The sequence below is a fragment of the Syngnathus typhle genome, linkage group LG4 (genome assembly GCF_033458585.1).
Source record: "Syngnathus typhle isolate RoL2023-S1 ecotype Sweden linkage group LG4, RoL_Styp_1.0, whole genome shotgun sequence".
NCBI lineage: Eukaryota > Metazoa > Chordata > Actinopteri > Syngnathiformes > Syngnathidae > Syngnathus > Syngnathus typhle.
In genome coordinates, this window is record NC_083741.1 from 21,310,181 (window position 1) to 21,330,672 (window position 20,492).

General features: G+C 43.1%; 1 protein-coding gene across 1 annotated transcript in view; it reads right to left on the reverse strand.

The window, feature by feature from the left end:
* Positions 1–624: 624 nt before the first annotated feature.
* Positions 625–20,492, reverse strand: part of adamts18 (ADAM metallopeptidase with thrombospondin type 1 motif, 18) — a 28,923-nt gene continuing 9,055 nt past the window's right edge. The window contains exons 9-24 of the mRNA XM_061275799.1: positions 19,988–20,125; positions 19,776–19,929; positions 18,361–18,456; positions 18,137–18,285; positions 14,072–14,244; positions 12,871–13,001; positions 11,573–11,696; positions 11,256–11,500; positions 7,349–7,469; positions 6,746–6,872; positions 4,964–5,168; positions 2,760–2,951; positions 2,366–2,436; positions 2,128–2,293; positions 1,864–2,056; positions 625–1,280 (exon numbers count right to left, since the gene is read on the reverse strand). Of these exons, the coding sequence (XP_061131783.1) occupies positions 1,162–1,280; positions 1,864–2,056; positions 2,128–2,293; positions 2,366–2,436; positions 2,760–2,951; positions 4,964–5,168; positions 6,746–6,872; positions 7,349–7,469; positions 11,256–11,500; positions 11,573–11,696; positions 12,871–13,001; positions 14,072–14,244; positions 18,137–18,285; positions 18,361–18,456; positions 19,776–19,929; positions 19,988–20,125 (2,404 nt within the window). The 3' untranslated portion in view covers positions 625–1,161. The remainder of the gene's footprint in view (positions 1,281–1,863; positions 2,057–2,127; positions 2,294–2,365; positions 2,437–2,759; positions 2,952–4,963; positions 5,169–6,745; positions 6,873–7,348; positions 7,470–11,255; positions 11,501–11,572; positions 11,697–12,870; positions 13,002–14,071; positions 14,245–18,136; positions 18,286–18,360; positions 18,457–19,775; positions 19,930–19,987; positions 20,126–20,492) is intronic.

The following is a 20,492-nucleotide window of genomic DNA, read 5'->3' on the forward strand; positions in this document are numbered from 1 at the left end:
GGGAAAATAACAACCAGACCCTTAGATGAAGCGAGAGAAAATGTGAAAATACAGAGCAGAAATAGCTGCATCGATCAGGCGAGGTGGAGGGGATTAAGGGTGACAGGTTCCATTTTGTATTGGATAAATTGGACAGAGGTGGTGTGGACATCGTGCTCCCTGTTCCATACTTGATTTCTGTCCATGCAAACAGACAGCAGCTATTAGTCTTATGTGTTAGCATTCAGCACATGCTCGCTGATGATCAATGGGAAGGCTAACGTCTGCTTGATGGTGGAAATTAAAGTTGGCGCTGGGGCAGGGCTAAGGTGGACTCGAATCTTGTGTACCATTTATAAAATATTTATAATTTATAAAAAAGTACATAATATTTACATTTATATATTTATATAATTTGTAATTTATTTATATATATATATATATATATATATATATATATATATATATATATATATATATATATATATATATATATATATATATATATATATATATATAATATTTTTAAATAATTTTTTCAGTCAAGCCTTACTTTGGCCCCCAAGTTAAAGATCAACGATGATCAGTCACTAAATTTGACAATCAAGTCAAGTTTGAAAGAATAACAATCAAAATCAACAGAGGTGTTTTCTTGTTCAAGCTGTATTATTAGCGGAGTGATACACAAAAGCAAGTCTGCCACCGTGTCAACACGCATGGAAGGTCCTGGTGGAGGAGCATCAGCAGCGGGAAACAGAAAAAGAGGACCAGGACAAGTGCATTAAATGCTATTAATGCTTCATTAAAAAAAAAAAAGACATCATGAAAATAAAAAAATACAAAATGTCATCACGTGGAGAACGTCCATAGTGGGTGAGTTACACATCACAGATCCACTGCACAACATCATGAGCAATAAATAAAGGCATCGGATCCTTGAAATACACACACGATACAGGCGAGCTAATGAACAACAAAAGGAGGAGCACTCAAATGTCCCACAGACAGTAAATGTTACTTTTCCAGTTGCTTGATTTTCTCGTCTTACTTCTTCACTCAGTTCATTGGTCAAGTACTCCAGGAAGAACAAACTGTCCGGTGCAGTTTTATGAGTTCGGAGAGTTCTAAAAGTCTCAAGGGAGGTGAGGGGAGGGTTCTTTTCCTTCTTCAGTAGGGGGAGCTCTAGAGCCTCCTGCCCGTGCAAGAGCGACAGCACTGGTCTCCATAGAACTTGTGGCCGCAGACGCCGTGCTGGGGGACCAGGTGGCACCAGCTGAAGCGGTCCACGCACGGTGGCTCGCCTGCAGAGGACACAATGGCACCTCAGTGTTTGAAAGATTAGACAAAAACACTTCGGGGTTGACGGGTGAAACTAGTTTTTGTCACTGACCATTACATTTTTTTTTTACAATCAATTAATTAACAGCCGTGGGGACAAGAAAATGGATGGTTGAGATCAATTAACAGCCTTTGTTTTTGTCCACTATTACCTAATTTTCTGATTTTTATATTTGTTTTCTGAAGTATTTGGGGGGGTTTCATTTTTGTTTTGTTTTACGGACAAGCGGTACGGAAAATGGATAGATGGAATTAATTAAAGGCCTTTGTTTTTGTCCACTATTGCTTAAATTTTTGAATTTTTTTTATTATTGTTTTCTGAAGTATGTCGGGGGGGTTGTCATTTTTTGTTCTGTTTCACAAAACATCCGAGATACCCTTGCCCCCCCATGGAAAAAAGCCTAGCTCCGCCAATTGTTTAGAGGTGTTTGTCTTGAGGATTATGAGGAAGAAACAAAATTCTCCACAGTAAAAGGTCTGCGAACCCATAAAATTTGAGAACCTGTAAAGTCGACCCAACGATACTTTTACTTGGAAGCAATTAACCTCTTATTGTGGTCCCGACGGCTGTGACACGATTGTGGTGTTGTGGCAGCGGGGCGGCTCGAGGGCAAAACTGAGTGTTGCAGGCCCGGGTAGCAACTGGTCGCTGGTGGGCCAAGCAGCCGCTGGTCGCCCGTCCCTGAAGCAGACACTGGACGCCGCGGGTCTGGACACCCCCACCGCAGGACACGGAGCACTGGAGGAACAAGAAGAAGCAGACTTTTGTTTAGCTTCTAATCGTCCCTCTGTCACATTGACGATGGCTACCTGCTGCCATGGAGATGAGTACCAGCTTGACACCGCAGCACCGGGGACCGTCCTGCCCTGCGGGACCCGGGCTAATTCGGGGCAGGGACCTCGATCGCAAACCCGCTGGAGATCCGCCAAGGGTTTGGCGAGGTTCCTGCACCTCCTTGCGGGAAACTCCACAAACCTGCAAACGGAAGGAACACAATTGAATCGGGCTTTTATGGTTGAAAGTGATATTGTTGCAAAGAGTTCTTACCCTCCCTGGAAATCTTTCTCCCCACACCGGAGTTCTCGCTTTTGCAGGCCAGGACCGCATGACCTGGAGCACTGAAACAAAACAATTAAAAAATGTGGAATTTATTTATTTATTTATTATTTTTATTTATTTATCTATTATTATGTTTTTTTTTTGTTTATTATGGGTTTTTTTTGTTTAGTTTTTACAATTGCCTATATTGACTCACTCAGCCATTGATGACTTCAGACGTCAAACTGGCAATGAATGAGTTAATAGACTATAAACTGAAAATGTACATGTCATGTATGAGTACATACATGCGTGTGTGGTATATTTGGTGATAAAGAAAAAGTTTCTTTGTGGCTGTGGCCTTCATATTTGAAGTAGGTCACCATGAAATCTATGTTCTCACCTCTGCCCACGACGTGGGTGTCCACTGGAGCTTGTCGTTCTTTGGGCAGCGACGCAGGACGCAGCTCTCCTGGGATTTGGGTCGCTCGTTGTGTCTGCACATGCTGTCGGGCACCACGGCCGCCAACCCGGCGTCGCCGCTTTGGCAGAACACGCTTCGTTTCCTCAGTCCGCGGCCGCAACTCTTGGAGCACTGTGGGTGAAGGCGGACGTGGTGAGAAACAGGTGGCGTACTCTGGAGGTTTAGTGGAGAGTGCTTGTGGACCTGACACTGTTTTTATAACCTTGCTCAGGGTCCTTCAAGGTTGGATTTCATACATATGCTCTCCTTTTTTGGTCTACTTCACTACTACACTCTAATTCTTAGTTGGTGGATATTTCCTCAAAATTCTATTACCGTTTTTTTCCATGTATAATGCGCCCCCCATTTATAATACGCACCCTAAAAATGGCTGGAAAAAAGCCTGTACCCATGTATAATACGCACCCAAATTTGGACTCCTACTTAAGTCTGGAAAACATTTTTTTTTTTTGTACCCATGTATAATGCGCACCCCAGATTTTAGGACAATAAATTAGTTAAATTTTGCGCATTATACATGGAAAAAACGGTAATTGAAAAAATATATATGAATTTATTCTTGAAAGTTTGCAAATTTCTTTCACAAAAATCGAAATATCTTTCTAAAAAAACATTTTTCCTAAAAATATTTTTTCTATGATTTTGACTTTTTTCCCCCTTAAAGTATGAAAATATGAATATATATGGGTTTCAATATCTTCTCTACTTTTTTCCTAATAAATTCATGATATTATAAAAAAAAAAGTTTTTCCAAAGTCTAATGCAAATTTTACACGTCAGATGTCACGTCTGTTGTCAGATAGCTTTTTCTAAACCAGATGGAAATCTAAAGGGTAAACACAAAGTAACCACATTGATAATTCGACACACGCTTGACGAGCAAAGCCAAGGTCGCCGCTTGGCTGCGATTCCAAAACATTAAACACAATAACGCCATCGCTCACAAATGAATGTGACCTGTAACCATTAGAGCACCCGGCAACACAACAATGCAGTAAACTTCAGATGGGAAAAAAAAAAAATGTGCAACTGCTCATCAGGGACGCCAGAATGTTTTATGTGACTTTCCATTGCTTTCCAACACACACGTAGCATTTATATGCACACACACTCATCCCAGCAGTGATTTGACACTGACAGTATCCATTGGTCTTTTCAAGGACAATGCTTTTAACCGACACCTGAACTCACCAGTCGCTGTACCGTCACAAAGATTGATGATTGAATGATGGCTGAGTGACAGCATTTCCTCTTTTTTTTTTTTTTTTTAAACAAAATCTGACAGGGCTTGTATAAAGTTTCACAATATGTCAGATTCCACTGCTAGAGAAACAGAAAACTGAGTTTGAAATTTCACTTTGGCTGTATGCTTCTGCAATATTATATCATATGTGCATTTAAATGAAAATATTTTTTCACAAACATGACATGTTTTTGGGGGAGGAGGTCATTTGACATTGGCACTGATGAAAATAAAATAACTAATAGTGTGTAAAAGCACCTTGAGAAAATAAATAATAGTTTTAAATTATTGGTAGATAATGTTTAGAATTTGTAGTATTTCTAATATTTACTCATATACTGTATATACGTCAACAAAAATCATCTTTTGATGCAATTTTTCAGAAGGCAGCATCTCCAGCAGAGGTCAGCAGAGCGCTGAGGATGAATGAAATGTAAATTGTACTGTTTGACAATCGTGTATGTGCACGCGTGCGTGCGCCTTGACATGAGTTTACGTCCTTCCTTCCCTCTTGTAAAGCTTTTCATTACGCAAACATCTCACAAACATGTCACCATGTTTTAATTTAAGGCCACAAAGGCTAAATTTACGTCTCCACTAAAGCGAAAAGACGGTTTCTGCTGACAAAACCATTCAACTAAAGAGTGAAGACTCAAAAAGATGGTGGTGAGGCAGAATGAACACTAATTAAAGAGCAGGAAGATAGTTTTTAAATCCTCAACAACTTCGCTTAGCCCAATTACCCCCACACGAAAATGCTTATTTTCCCAACCTATTTAAGAGTTTGTGATTATGTGCTAATGTGTTGTTGTGACAACCCACCCCTTGCAGAAAAGTGTAAAAGTAGTGATGTGTCGCTGCTTGCTTTGACTGACGTTACCTGCGACCAGGCTCCGGCGTTCCACCCGGGCTGGCAGGCCTGCGTGTTGCAGGGCCGGAGCTGCGCCGGTGAGACGACGGGGCAGAGGGAATGCGCCGCCGCCTCCTCCCTTTGGTAGGTCACTTTCCTCATGCAGCGTAGCGTCCTGCTCTGCTGGCCTCCGCCGCACGAGCGACTGCACGCCGCCCACTCTCCAGTCCACCAGCTGGAAGAGAGATGGAGAATCCGATTGATTTTTTTTTCCCAATCTAATCTTTTGAGTCTTCCACATCTTTGCTCCAAAATAGCCACCGTCTTGGCACCGCAACTCAAGGGGGAGATTACTGCAAACGAGTGGTCTGACCACCACGGGATTTTAGGCGGAAGAGGGATGGCGAGTCGGGCAGATGGCTCAGGATGCCGCAAAAAATAAAAATGACCTCGGGGCACCCAGGCGCTTTTCCTTCTTTTTAGAATTCCGCAGAGGAAATTTGGGGGCGAAAGAGTTGCTTTAGGCCTGCATGGTTCTTTTCTCCCCTGTGTTTTGTCCGAGATTAGAAATAGCACATCACTGCGGTTGAGCTCACCCTAATTTGCATCTCGTGAATGCTCCATATCGAGATAGACAACCGGTCGACTATTTTGGTGATGTTCCTTAAGTCAATACTCAATTTGATGGTAAACCAGTGGATAACCTAATAATTTAGTTTTTTCAGTCGTAAAAGGCAGAATTTGATCATTCAGATTTTGCCTGATGAAATCCGATCAACTCTACAGATGAGTGCGATTTAATCGACGAATCGGCCCGAGTAATTGTTTTCATCTATGTGTGTGGTCAAAGCAGGGTAATAAAAGTTCACCACAAGCACAAAACTCCACACTAAGACCTCAGCCAAAACTCTTAAATGTCTTCACGTGGCGCTCAACTTTACAGCTGGCTTTTAAAAGTGCCACTTAACCAAATACAATCCCCATTTCCACTTTTAATCGGACAAATTTTGCGCAGAACCGCAGTCGGCACTATTTGGATCCTAAGGGGTTCGCCGTAGACCCCTTTGGCCCTCTTTCCAAACAAAAGCGGCTGTGTCCGGACGTGCATCGAGGCTCTTTAATAGCGTTCGCTGAGATAAGAGAAATGCAATGCCTGAGATTAGCGGCAGGAAACGCCGTCTCGAGTGTTGGGAACAGAAGCCGCTCGTTGGCGGCGTTCGGCCCGGACATGTCGCGGGCGGCCCGAGCCAAGCATCAACTTCGGCGAGCATCCGACGCATGCTGTGAGCGGCTATTTTTCGGCTTCGCGGCTTGGAAGCGGGAGGCGTAATTGCGGCATTAGTGGAAGTGCTCGTGCTCTCCCTGACCCCAAAATGCCGTGCCGTGCCTCTTGGGTGCAGCGGGGATGTAAATCACTTCATCGCTTGCCGCGGGAGGAAAGAGGTTCTGCTCCTTTTTGTAAGTCAGTGCCATTAGATGGTCTATATATATATATATATATATATATATATATATATATTATATAATAAAAGACGGCCTGATTAGCGTGATGCACGATGGGAGGCGTCCGTTGATCTGTTAAGTAGAGAGCTGAGCCTCAAAACCCGCTCGGTGAGTTTCTCAAAAAAGGAACAGAGGAGTGATTAAAGAGTGGACAGAGGAGGAGGAAGGCAACCTGACCACAAACAAAGTGCAGACTCCCCTCAACCGCAACGTGCGAGAGCGCGCAAGTCTGTAATAAAAGCAGCGCAACATTTGGCAACATGGATGCAATAGGCCGCAAACCACACACACGCATGAACACACACTTACTAAGCAGGGCAGGGCTGCGTATTGCAGAGGTGCGAGCCCAACGTGGGTCTCGTGAACGGATTGCACATGGTGGCGTTGACGTGAACTTTCTGGTCCTGCAGGCAAATAGCCTTGGTGGAAATGCGACCTGAGGGGAAGAAAACATCAACAATTGAAGATTTTTATGCTGGGAGTGTCCTAAAATCCCAATTTGACCTCATTGTTTCATTTATTTGACTAATATTTGATTTTGGCCAACAAAGTAGGCCCAGATTTCACGCTCAGTCAAACAGAAACGAGCCATGAAATTCCTGGTGACTTTTCTTTTTGGGAAGATAAATTTATATTCACACACATTTGCATTCAACGGGGGGGGGGGGGGGGGTTCTCGATAGACGTCTGTTCTCCGAGTGCACTTTTTGTTATTGTAGCTGTCACATGCAATTATATAGGAATGAAAATCCCCCTTCAAGATCACATTTTAAACGGCGATGGATAACGTTGCAAGGCTGGAAACCAAATGTTCTCATTCTTAGCTTAAAAAAAAACCAACAGTGCCTGTAAACATGCATGGAAGCAAATCTTCGAACGGATTAAACCGACATCCAAAGTCATCCAATTCACCTCCGGCGCAGGGAGCAGAACAGTCGGAACGCACCACGCCCCAGCTGTAGTCGGGCTTCCTTTCAGTACGAGGCAGCGTGTACTCCCAAACCACACCTGGATTTTTACCTTGCAGGAGGATCTAGAAGAGAACGAGAAAGAAGAACATTGGGAAGAGAGACATCAAGTCAGGCACTGGACTGGACACATTTGACCCTCATTTTATTCTCTAGACTCCATCCTGTTCTCCATTTGCATTCCAGATTCAAATCACAGTTGAGATTTATTTATTATTTTTATTACTTATTTTATTCATTTTCATTATTCATTTATTGATTTGATTTTATTATCATTTCATTGGTTTATTTATTTTTATTTATTTGTTCGAATAGGGACAATGCACATTCATGAACATCAGTAAATCAAAAACCAATGTAAATATGACAAATTAGAGTTTGGCTTTAGCCACAGGTGCTTCTAAATCTTATTTGGGAAATTAGGATAGTAGTTGCTACGCTAACTAAGAGTCTGACACTACACCAAAAATCGCAAAACTGCACTGGAGGTCTGGACCAGGAAGAGAGTTGAGAACGGTTTCTTTCAACCACGTTCGAAAATCTTAACCATGTATGACTCTTCTGACACGGACATTCTTGCGGTGTGCCAGCTTGGCCCCGCAATGTAATTTTGCTCCAATTCTTTGGATTTGATGAGTGGCGCGGTGAAAATGTGGAAAATTTGTGGTCTGTTGTCTCTAGTGCAACAATGTTTTGTACTTGTCAAACATGACAAAGATCTGCACCTAAATGTGTCTGTTTCCAACACTTGACAGATGGTCAGCGGGTTATTTTCATTCCCCGTTGCTAATTTGACCGACTATACAGATTAGTATGTTGATGGTTGTGGTCGAGTATTTATCTTCGCTGGTGTTTGGCTTGGAGACCAATATTTGGCTTTGTTTAAAACAATTGTCTAAAAAGTTGTGCGGTGTTTATCTTGGCAGATTATGTTTGCGCACATTGTGTGTCTCTGACACAGAGGGAATTGTTTCACAGATGGAAAGATGCAATACACAATTATGTCTGCATTTTATTGTTTCTGCAGCTGTTTGCGAAGAATTTTGGACGCGGCTCAATTCCGATTCAATTGCACAGATTGTGTACCGAGTATGTTGGGTAAGTTTTCATCGTATTTATTTATTTTTAAAGTGTCATTTGGCAATGTGATTCGTTATAACGGTAAGAAACAATAGAGGATTTAGGACAGAGCCCTGGGGAACACTTCTGGATTACTTGCTAATTTTATAACTTTAACATGTGATTTTTTTTTTTCTTGGAGAGACCAACAAAGAACAGTTTCCGGAGTGATTGAAACATAACGCACTACCGCGACGAAACTAAAACGTCATTGGTCGACCATTGTCATATAATTGTGCCATAAACTGCAGAGTGGACCGACACCAAGCAAAGAAGATTCAGTGTAAAGAGGTTTCCTGGGAAAACTGTCCCTGATCTGCCCTTTATGTATCAATGACAGCAGTTAACATAAGCGCTGTTAAAGAAAGATGACAACGATTCCTCCCCTTTCGCCTGTTCCTGCCCGTGCAGGCAGCCGAAATAAACGCTCCACCTTTTGGTCGCAAGACCCAGCGTGCACCGGAGTCGTTAAATGATCGCTTCATTCGGCGGTTTTCCGCCTCAGGGCGGCACTCGAGCATGGATCTGACCAGGGAGGCGCTCAGCTGGGCTGACAGCCAAGGTAAATCGGTGATATTAAAAGGTACATTACCAAAGTTGATGCTTGAACTCAAAGAGCCAAAGCGATACGGAGTGAGCATAATCATTTTTGCAGTAGTTAATCTCAAGGCCTCTAATATATATGTATAAATATTATTTATTCATTTATATTTAATTATTTCTTTATATAATTATTATATATAATATATATTATATATATGTATATATAATATATATATACATATATATATATTTGGGGTGCCTTACAAAGTTTGAGTAGGTTTGCTGTAATAATCACGTCTGCTGCTTCTCATCCGTTAAATCTTGTCTCAAATTGGAAACCATAAAAGTCAATGACAGCAACGTGTCTGAAGAGTCGTGCCACGTTGTCACTGGACTCCACAAATTCAATTTGCATATTTTTATGGACAGTAACGTCTCGAGTAAGTATGCAGTACCTGTTGGATTTTACCGCGAGAAAATACGAGGGCATACGGTTTGAAATTTTAAACCGAAAGAACGTGCCCATAGAAATGAGCAGAAGGAAGAGATTTTGTGCTTCCTCTAGGCCTGACCTTAAATCATCACATTCAAAGAGATCAGTTGCAGTATTCTTAATCTTTTAATCTCGCCGCCAACCACTACTGCCGCCACACTCTCAAGATCCTTTTTTTTTGTAATTACAGGACATACTTAGAGAGATTACGGGCGGTGACATCTGCAGATCAGTGTGAACTGCCAACGCACGCAGACAAGAGCGATTGCGTATTGGTCGCTTCAGATGGACTGCTTTCGGTTATTCAAACTTTAATCCTTCTTTGATATTTCGGCGATGTCTCAATCATTTGTGATGTTGTACGTGGAGCCCAAAGGGGATAAAAGCAGACATGATGCTAATGTTGCTGGAAAATGAGTGATTGACTTGTGTTAAAGGCATTTTTTTCTAAATTAAATCGATATTTTTAAACGTAATGTTGAAGGATGAGTTCTAAAATTGTAGAAAAATTAAAATAATTTAAAAAACATTTAAAATTAAAAAAAAAAGTTTTTTAAGAAAATGTAATTTTTTTTATTATTTTTTTTATTTGGGATCATAGTCCAAGTAAATAAAATTATAATATAGACAATTATAAACACTGTACCATTCCCATGCACTTTTCCTTGGAACTCTAAAATTACCAAGTTCCCATTTCTCTGGAATGCGGCACCAGGACAGCATCCCCCCACCCTCACCCTTTGGCTCAATGCAAGAAGATACGATTCACTCCTATGGAACCACTCAATCACGCAAACATAAACAACAACAAGCACTCGAAGGAACCCGGCCACAAGTCAAGCCCTCTTGTCCAAAATAGCTACAAAAACATACAAACATTTCCGGATGGCCAAGTGACCGGCGCTAAGCTGCTGGTTTCTATCCCCAAATAATGTACAGCCTGCTCATTCCTGACTGAGCATTTTTTGGCCTTCAGGTGAAAGCAACTGCTCACCTGGTTTCAACTTCTGGTTCCTAAACCCAGAGTTCAAAGTTCAAGGGGAGATAAAAGCTGGTGTTGACACAGTAATGTGTGCTTGAGCAGCCTCCCGTGATGCTTGCCGCTTCAGGGCAGGTAAAAGACTCCCCACTCACGCTTTGTAGTCTCTCTCGCGCCCAACAAAGTTTTCCTTCCGTTTTCTCGCTCCGCTAACCTCCAATCACATTTACAACAAAAGCACTATTGAGGTCAGCGGCCACGGGGGCCACATGGCCATGGCTTTTGGATGCTTATGAAAACACGTGACTGCCTCTTTACATTCAGTCAGCCAGAGCCAAGAGACAGCAGTACTTAATAGTGCGATGGTGACGCAATGTGCTTTTTCTACAGAGAAGACCCCTAAAGTGGTAAAAATGAAAAAAAAGAAATTGTGACGGGAAAATGAAGCTTCAACTTTGCTTCATGAACCAGTTGTATTTTCTGTCATTCCTCCAGGTGGCACTGTTGGTCAAAGGAAGGGTGTGTTGAACTGAGAGCGCCATCTAGAGGATTCAAGAAATACAACTGCTTCATGAAACACCTTGAAGCCTCATTTTACCGTAAAATACAAAATTCATCCAAAATGAACAAAAATGGTAAATATTAAAAATGAAATTCTGTCCTATGTACTCTACAAAATAGAAGGACAAAATCCGATTTGATGAGCTTCATGCTTACTTCAAACACCAGCGTTTCATTGGTGGGTCCAGCGGCGTACAGGTTCTCGGGTTTGCTAAAAGAGCGCTGATAGCTGAACGTGGCCCCTCCAAAGTGGAACTTGCCCGGCCAGTCCACCGTCCAATCGCCGGTCAGGTAGTATTTCCTCTTGATGGAACGCACTGCCAGATAGCTGGTAGACACCGCCATCTCCTCCACGCGAATGCTACGAGCACCCGCCGGGATGGTTACCATTGAATAGTACTCTGTGTCAAGAGAATAAAATGCGGGATTAGATGTGTGATGCGATTTATCTTGACATTTCCGGTAGAACTTACCGTTAGCTCTATGCTGCAGCGTGTACATGCCTTTGTAGAATTTACATGTGGAGTTGCTTCCCTTACATAGGCCGCAAGCATCCAGAGAGGCCTTGGATCCTAAAATCTGATCGCAACCAACCGTCTGCACACAAAAAAAGAAGGGGGGAGGGGGTTGAGCGGCCATGGGTGATTTCAGGATTGCGGATTACGGTGTATTCAGAGCCAGCTGTTTCTAATGCCCCTTTAAATGTATTCAAAAAACAATTAGATGACATCGTGCGGCAGTGGGCGGTAAACTGACACCGACTTTCGAGTCGTTACTCAGCTCGATTTGATCACTCTCCTAAAAGCTCGCCATGGAAATTGATGCACAGCTGTAATTATTTATTGCAATGACGCTAATTCACATGAGCCTCATCCAAATTGGGAGATCATGTTGCCGCACGAACTTCGCCTCGCCATAATGACTATAAATACACATGCAATTCTAGTCGGTGCCGATTAAAGATGACGCTTGGTGGCCCACCAAAAGCAACAGCGTGTGTGGAAATAGGACAAAATAAGTGTCAACGCGTCGGTTTGGGTTGGACCACAAGACAATTGGGTTAAGATCTTGGTTAGAGTTTTGAAATGATTGTTTGGAAATAGGCTCTTGACGGCTGCTGAAAGGTGACACTTGAGGTCTACCAAAGTCGGTGAAAAAACGATGTTTAAGTCAAAGCGGGGCGAAAGGGATTGAACGGCGGTCACACTGTGGACTGGCCTATTGCATTTTTTTTTAAAGGGATTTATGACTTTATGACTCACTGATAGAGACTTTTGTGCCTCGCACACACCGCCGTCACCCTTATGGCTGTACAACTTGCAAATCAATTAAGATGATTGATGTTAGTTAGACAATAGTGCTGAACTGGCAGTAAAAAATTGACAATAAATTTGAAAAATAATAAAATAAAATTATAATATAATTCCACTACAGCCCCAAACCATCTCAATATCATGTCTCTGGTAGAATAAAATGGCAAGAACTGATTTATCCTAATGAATTAATTGTGTGGCTTTTTCAGGTCTGTGTGCTTTGGCCACAAGGGGCAGTATAGTACAGACATGCATTGGACAAAAAGAAGAGTTTCACACCTACATGACTGTGTAAGATGCTCCAATATTAGCTATTTTCACAGCGTAAAAAGAATATATGCTTGTGTGTATTGCTTTGGTGTGTTTACATCTGTTGCTGTACTTGAGGTAAAACTATTTTTTTTTCTATTTTCAAAAGGAATCGTATCATTATGAATCATTGGTTGAGACTTTAGTACCTCACACACTCCATCAATACAAACATCGCCTCTGTGGTCGGAGCAGGAGGTGCCGTCTTTGACTTTGCTGGACATGGCGAAGAAGAAATCAAAGCTCTCGGCAGTGCAGTACAATTTACAGACGTCTTCATCTGTAACGAAAGAGTAAAGAATCAAGCAAAGAATCTTGCCAAGGCCAAATATTTTCATTTTTTGTTCGCTAAAGAATGAAAGAGAAAATCGTTTTTGATTTGACGAGATGAATCGTTACATTTTAAAATCACCCCGGGAAAAAATTGACGATAAAGACTCTCTGGGGATTTCTTCCTTCATATGAAGCACAGACAAGTCTCAGCAGATGACGGCGAAGGTGGCCCCGGGTTCCCGAGGCAGTTTACAATCTTCCCCCTAACATAACCTCCCATTCATCAAGAGCTTAAACAAGCTTGGGACGTCAGCCAAACAGATCGCTGTCCTTCACCGCACTACAGTACTGCTCCCCCCCTCCCCCTCCCCTTCTTTCCTTCTCCGCTTTCGAATGTGTGTTTGCAAGTGGCTGCATGCCTCCCATCAGAGGTGGCAAAAGTTCTCACACTCAAAGACTTGTGTCGAAGCACACTGGTAAAAGTAGAAGAACCACGTTGTGGTTGTTTTCAAAGTCTTTCATCCCTCAAATGGCTTCATGCACAAGGCTCAGTAGGACAGCAACTAATTGTATTTTGTTACTTCCCACCACTGCCTCTGATGCATATTACACAGACAGTGACGCTTTCCTTGAGTTTTTTGGCCACGGCAGCAGGAGTAAATGGAGCTTCAGGCACGGCAGAAAAAAACTCTCATTAAAGGGATTTGGGCTGGAATACGGAAGATCAAGAGAATTAAGACCAGACAAAGCTCATCGGCAGCAATACGCGCTCCTTTGTGTGTTTAAGACGAGTCGCCCCGGCCAATCGGATTGCAGCTTTCGTACTTTATGTCGAAAATATTCCCAAGGATTCAATTACCGGGAACTAATTAAGAAAGTGTTTAACATTGGACAGACCGACCATGACGGCACCGAATACGCTCTGCTGGAGCTGGGCGATATGGTGTTTATAGAAGATGACCTCCTTTCAGTAATAAATAAAATAATAATAAATAAAATAAAAAATAATAATAAATTAAATTAAATTAATAATAAATCATGACACTATTACAAATTGAATCCAAGTTCTAACATTACCGTCTACTTTGGTGTACGGCTTCCACTTGTAGTACCAGCCCCTGAAGGGTTTGCTGTTGTGTTCGGCGCACTGCTGCGTGCGGAAGTCCACGCTGTTGTGCGAACACGCTCGAGTGTTGCACAGCTGGTTGTGGCGGCCGGGGCCGTAGCAGAACTTGCCATTATGCTGGGGCCTGGAAAATGATCAGAAGGGATTAAAAATAATCAAAAATAGTCAATGAGTACTTTGTGTTCCATTGCATTGTTTATGTTTATGGTCTTGAAGAGTTTCATTCAACTATTGACTCTCATTATGATTTTATGACATCATTGGTGTACAGTAATTTCGTAATAGACGACGGGAAGACCCTCCGGACTAGAAAATAGTTTTACAACATTTGTCATAGGAATTGAATTCTGTTGTCGCAAACCGAGGATGCTTTCTGTCGAATACAACAATTTGAAGAAATATTTTTGAGAGCAATAACAGATGACCACATGTTGGACAAAGCTTGATGACATTTAGGAAACTTTGGGTATCCCACATGTTTTTGAACTCGAACCACCAGCAGAGCTAATTGACTTTAGCTATTTACACAAAAAAGGGTATGACTGGCAAAGACCCGGAAGAATCCTGCTGATCTCATAAAAACGGTAATTCTGCTCAACTTGGCGAGGAAACTGAAGAATGCTGACTGGAAACAGAAACCCGATGGGAGGACAGGAATATCGGTGAGAAACAAGTGTAAATGAAATAAAGAAAAAGCAATATTCTGGATTCCATTTAACAGAGGAGTGTTTTCTGTTGGGAGGTTGCGGGGTTCTTCACAAGTTTCATCTCATTACTGTAGAAAATCACATATGGCCGTGTGTTTACGGGCGGCGGGGGGTCTGCCAAGCATGCTCCACCTGGGGCCTTCTTCAGAGTAGTTTGCACGGCAGAATTCCACAGTAACATTTTCTCTCTTTTTTTTTTTTGCAGCCGTCTTTCGTGATCATCTCGACAACCAATGTGTTCCCAAAACAAGACATGAGCCAGATTTAGTTGGAGTTGCAGCCTCCCTTCCGCATCGACATCCCTACGCTGACGCAGCCCCCGAGGTCTTGCTGGATGGATGGATCACACATACAGTATTTGTTCATAAAGTTCTCAATTTCAGATTATTAAATATAGGAATTGATGGAAAATGAAACACTACCTTGAGTGCAGGGAAATGATCAGAAAACACTTTCCCAACGTCAACAAGGTGGCGTACTCTCTTCTACACATTTTGCAAGTCATATAAATGATTTAATTAACAATCTTAAACAAACAGCAACTGGTGTTCAAGAAAGTCGCCCAGCTGTTTCAGAGCTTCAGAGTCTGTAAACAATTTTACTCTCGCTCCAGTAAATGGAAAGATAAATATGTATTTCAGGAGCAAGAGGCAAACCTAACTCAACCTTAACCCTTAATACGAAAGCCCCCCTCAAATCTGCCTAGCAACAGAAGGAGCTGATGTCTGGTCTTCACCTGGAGGACCTTCATTAAAGGAGAGTCGAGGGCTTGCACACAGAGCTCCAAAGCGAGCACCACTCAGCCTTTACATTCCTCTTTACATCGAGTGTGTGACAAAATGTGCGCCGTCAAAACCAGGTCAAGATTGTGACCCTAATCGCCCAGGCTTGTTGGCCAGGATTAGGGTAGACCGCGTTTGATCTGGCAGGTGGTCCACGAGGTTGTGGGGGGGACGGGAGGCAGGTGGAGGACATGGGGGTGAAGCAAGAAATTTCATTTTCCGCCTTTGGAGCAGCTACTACAAGGGCTTTAATCTGCCGAGCACCCAGAAGAAGATGCTTGATGAAGATAATTTTGACGCGGCACCGAGGCAAAAGTCAAGGAGGTCAAGTTCAAAAGTACCTCACGAGTGACTTGATGGGGTTGAAATCTCTTCAAAGGATGAAGCGAATACGATAATTAAGCAACCTTGGCAAAGACGTTTGCCATGCTTTGTGCAAAAGTCAAGTTTGTTTTGTTGTTAGCATTGCGCTAAGTGTTAGCCACCTAGATAGCAACACTTTTCCAGACTATGTTCTGGTTTTAATGTCATTTTGGTAGGACATGCCAAGCTGTCAATTTGAAGCAACTTGTGGGGTGTGAATGACATTAGCGACGGGCAAATAGATTCAGGCTAATCCATCTGATTGTGGTCTCATTAGGAGGAGAGGGGCCCTACCAAATTAATCTCTGAGATTAACAGCGGTACAGTCACAAAGATGCAAACACACTTGGATGGGTTCGTCGCGGCACAATATGCAACTGAGATAAAGTTTTTAAAAAAAAATTCTTTCAAATGCCACTACTGTTAAATGATTCACCGAGTCAGCAAAAAAAAGTTGCAGCCCATTGTGAGAATGGGTAACGGATCGTTGTCTACTATAAAACCCAAACACCTTTCCCTCGCTGTGTCCCACTGACCCCATAGCTCGTAGTCGCAGAAGCCGCTGCAAGCCTCTCACGCCGCCGCAGGAGCGATAAACGAAGTGGACAGCTAACCTACTTGCGGAGGGCCTCCTCTGCGGGCCCTCCTCGCTGTGCTGAACGTGGCGTATGCGTAACGTGTATCATATGAGCAGAAAACATCTTTGATCCCCCGGCGGGAGGGATTAGGAGAAGGGCCGGGTGCGCCCGTGTCTGCCTGGCTGTTAAGCAAGCGCTGATGAGCCCAGTGAAGTCCAAATATTTAAACTGACCTCGTTGCGTGTTTGCAAAGGAGGAGGGCGACTGGTGAAAACTGTTCATTAGCACTGGCAGTCTCGGAGGATGTGCTAATATCCTATTGTTAAGAAGACTTTTGTTATTTTTTTTGTCAATGCCTTTCAATGTTGTTCTTAAATTATTTTTTCACTTGTTATAATAAACATTGGTCGCATGGGAAGGTTTGAAAATCTATCTATCAATATCTAGCTAGCCCGATAGCTAGCTAGCTTGTTTGTCTGCTTAGCTGTACCACTTGCTAATCTATTAGCCATCTATGCTTGATAAAACATAAATGTGATAGAAAAACATTGTATCATATTCCGAACAGGGAAATTAAACTTTGACTCATGAGCAATGTTGCTTTCCTAAATCGAAACACAAAGCCATAAGAAAAATTGTACCCCTCAAGCTAACATCACCGGTCATACATAATCTTCATCCCACCTGCCAACTGATTCAATTAAACCAAAAGAAATGTGTGTTTGCTTGACGAAACACAAATGCAAGATTAAAAACAAGAAAGGTGCTGCCGGCCATAAAATTTGTCTTGACTGTTGCTTCGTGTTCATCGGCCAAGAGCCCAACGAGCCAAATGCAGGCAATTAGTTCCACCATCTTTCTATCTATCCATCCCCCATGGTTGTACGGAAGAACACGAAGCAAATCACTCATATAAGCGAGCAGGCATGACTCCCAAAAATTCACCTGGTAGCACGCCATGAAATTTTTGGAAAGCCAGTTAAGCCGACCATGAAATTTGGTAGGCACGTCCAGTATTATGAGTTGACCCTAAAAAGTTCGTAGGGATCCCCTGCTTAAAAAGAAAAGCCTGCCATTTTAAAAACTGTGTCTGCTACCAAAATGGAACCATACAATATGGATGACACAATAGGATGAACCCTTTTGTAGGCGGAGCTTCTCTGGCAAACTTGATGACTCACCATAAAACACAAAATTAAACAAACAGTGGGTTGGAAAATGTCCGCTTCTTTTGCGCATGTTGAGACTTACTAAAAGAGCTGTCGGGCACTGTGGGATGCGCGACATTACGTTTGTCCGAGCGAGCAGCCATGCGAGACCTTGGCAGCTCTCGGCGCAAAAAAAAACCAACGTTTTGTCCCACCCTTGTCTGGTGCATGGGGAGAGATTGTCTTGCTGTCTGGACTGTCAGCTGACTCTACGTGTGTGTGTGTACGTGCGCGTATGTGTGTGTGCTGACAGCTATCTGGCAGACGTTGCATTCAGGTGTTCCAAAAAAGGATGAAAGAGCAGAATTTGTTTGGATGTAGGAGCAGTTTCCAGGAGTGATGACATGATGAATGTATAGTGAATGTGTGTGTGTTTACCGTGGACTGGTGCAGGAGCGCTCCCTGTACATGACCCCGCCTCCGCACGTTCTGGAACATTCCGACCACTGGGACCAGGGCGACCACTGGCCATGAACCGCCTTGGGGCCGTGCTCCCCGTATTTGACACACTGGCCTCGCCAACACCACTGACGTACATATCACTCAGTGAACTTCATGACAATGGTTAAATCCAGTTTGAATTATGAGTCGAGTCTCCTCACCATGTCGGGCCCGCAGCTGGTGCCCTCGGCGGCAGGCATGAACTTGGTCTCGCATCGTTGGCCCGTGCGGTGACACCACAGTGACTTGCAGATGTCCTGCCAGACAACAGAGATGATAAGATGTAGTGACAAAAGTACTCGTGCAAGTACAGACTCTAAATAAATAAAAAATACTCAGTAATGAAGAAAAATAAACGTATTTGTATATAAGACTGAGCGAGCATCAGCTGGCCGGCTGACCATCGGGCGACAATGAGCCTCCCCTAAAAAAAGCCGGCACGTCAAACCTAATCAGTGCGCTTCTTTAATGAAAGCGCCTCTAATTATGTGTGTCATCTGACCCAACAATACAGAAAGCAAGCGAGTGAGTGAGCACAGAGGGAGAGCCTCGCATCGGGAGACAGGCTGCCGACGCTGGCAGTCAGCCCGGCTGCACCGGGCACGGGGGACCGGGACAGAGAGCCGGGGGTAATTAGGACTACATACTGGGGTAGGGTTTTGAACAAGTGTTAAGGTTTGAAGTCTGGTTAGGGTTTGAAATGAAAGATTTCAGTAAAAGGGTTTCTTTAAAGTTTAGGGTTGAAGACAGGGCATGTTTTCATATTTGGGTTGAAAGAGAATGTTGGTATTTCAAACCAGAGTTACAATTTCAAGACAGGGTTGGGCGTTTGATGATAGGGTTATGGTTTGAAGCAGGGTTTGGGATTTTAATTTGGTGTTAGGCCTTCAATGAACGCTTTCAAGTCTAAATTAGTCTGGCTTTTGAATAAGGACCTTAATATTTTTCTGTTAGGGCTTTAAATTGATGTCCAGGTATGGGGTTTCAAATAAAGATTGAAGCTCTTAAGTTAAACTTTAAATCCAGTTTTGTCTTTTAAGTACGTGTTCGCATCAAAGTCACCACGCATTTTTCTACTTTGCACCTCGCAGCCTTATTTCCAACAAGCACGCCTCTTTTAACAGGTCACGAACATGTAAACAGCCTTTGAAAACGTCCTGAATAGCCCCGATGAAGTGTTTTGCGCTAATCCCTTGGCTATACCATTTGGCTGAGTCCATTTCCCAGCCGTTAGAGGCCAAGCGGCATTTCCATGTGAATGACGCCGTACATAAAGACTTCACCTAGCGTAGAAGGGCTCTACCCCATTGAGGGGTAAAAACCATAGGGGGGTCTGGCGAAAATCATCGTCATTAATAAAGTCCCCATTTAGTACAATACTCGGATCCTGTATGACAGGGCGGCTCATTACTGGAGGTCTCAAAGACTTTGTTGATGTGGGAGAGTTCCGGTCCACAAGAGCCGGGTCTATTCTATAGATGTTGTTTTCCATGCGATGCAAAGAGTGAGGCCAGTGTGGGAAAAGCTTGAGGTAAGGTTCAAAAGGTTCAAGTTTGGGAGATTTTGATGAGGTTACCTTAACAAAGTCAAGACTGCATAATGTTGCCTTGGCACCGAATTGCCACTTGCACTGCGTGTCGGCGTCGTACAGCTGACCGGGAAGCTTCTCGGGATATTTGTACTGACCGATCTGCTTGGGCTCGTCCACCAGGCAGGATGCTTGAGTCGTCCTGGAGGACACATGGCGATTACAATCGATAAAATCATCAACGATGCAATGATGCCTACCCAAGGAAGCGGTTCAGGTACTGGCGGCTGCAGATGGACCAAGAGAAGACTCCGTTGTTACCGGCAAGGGTGGGGGACATGATGTTGCCCTCGGTTTTGCGACAGGGGTTTCCCTCACCGTCATGTATCATCCCGAAACTGATGAAAAGAAAAAAAAAAACAAGAGTTTGAAGTTAAGGTATCAAACCTGATTCAAACTGGTTTCTGTCAGGGTTTAAAATGTACGAGGGTTTTAAGATATGGTTGCAAATGAGGGTTTTACTGGGGGTAGGGTGTCAAGTCTCCATATTGGTTTCAGGCTTTAAATTTGGCTTTTAATATAGATGGACAACTATATTTGCCAAAGTGATTTTCTTTCTGGCCCAATTTATCTCAGGACTCAACACGCTTTCATGCCTTTTTGACACTTACGCGGTCTGGTGAAGAGCAGGAGAAAACATGTCCAAAGTTTGTGTTGGGCGAGCGCCAGGCAAGCAGACGAGTTTAAACATATTGAAAAAGTCAA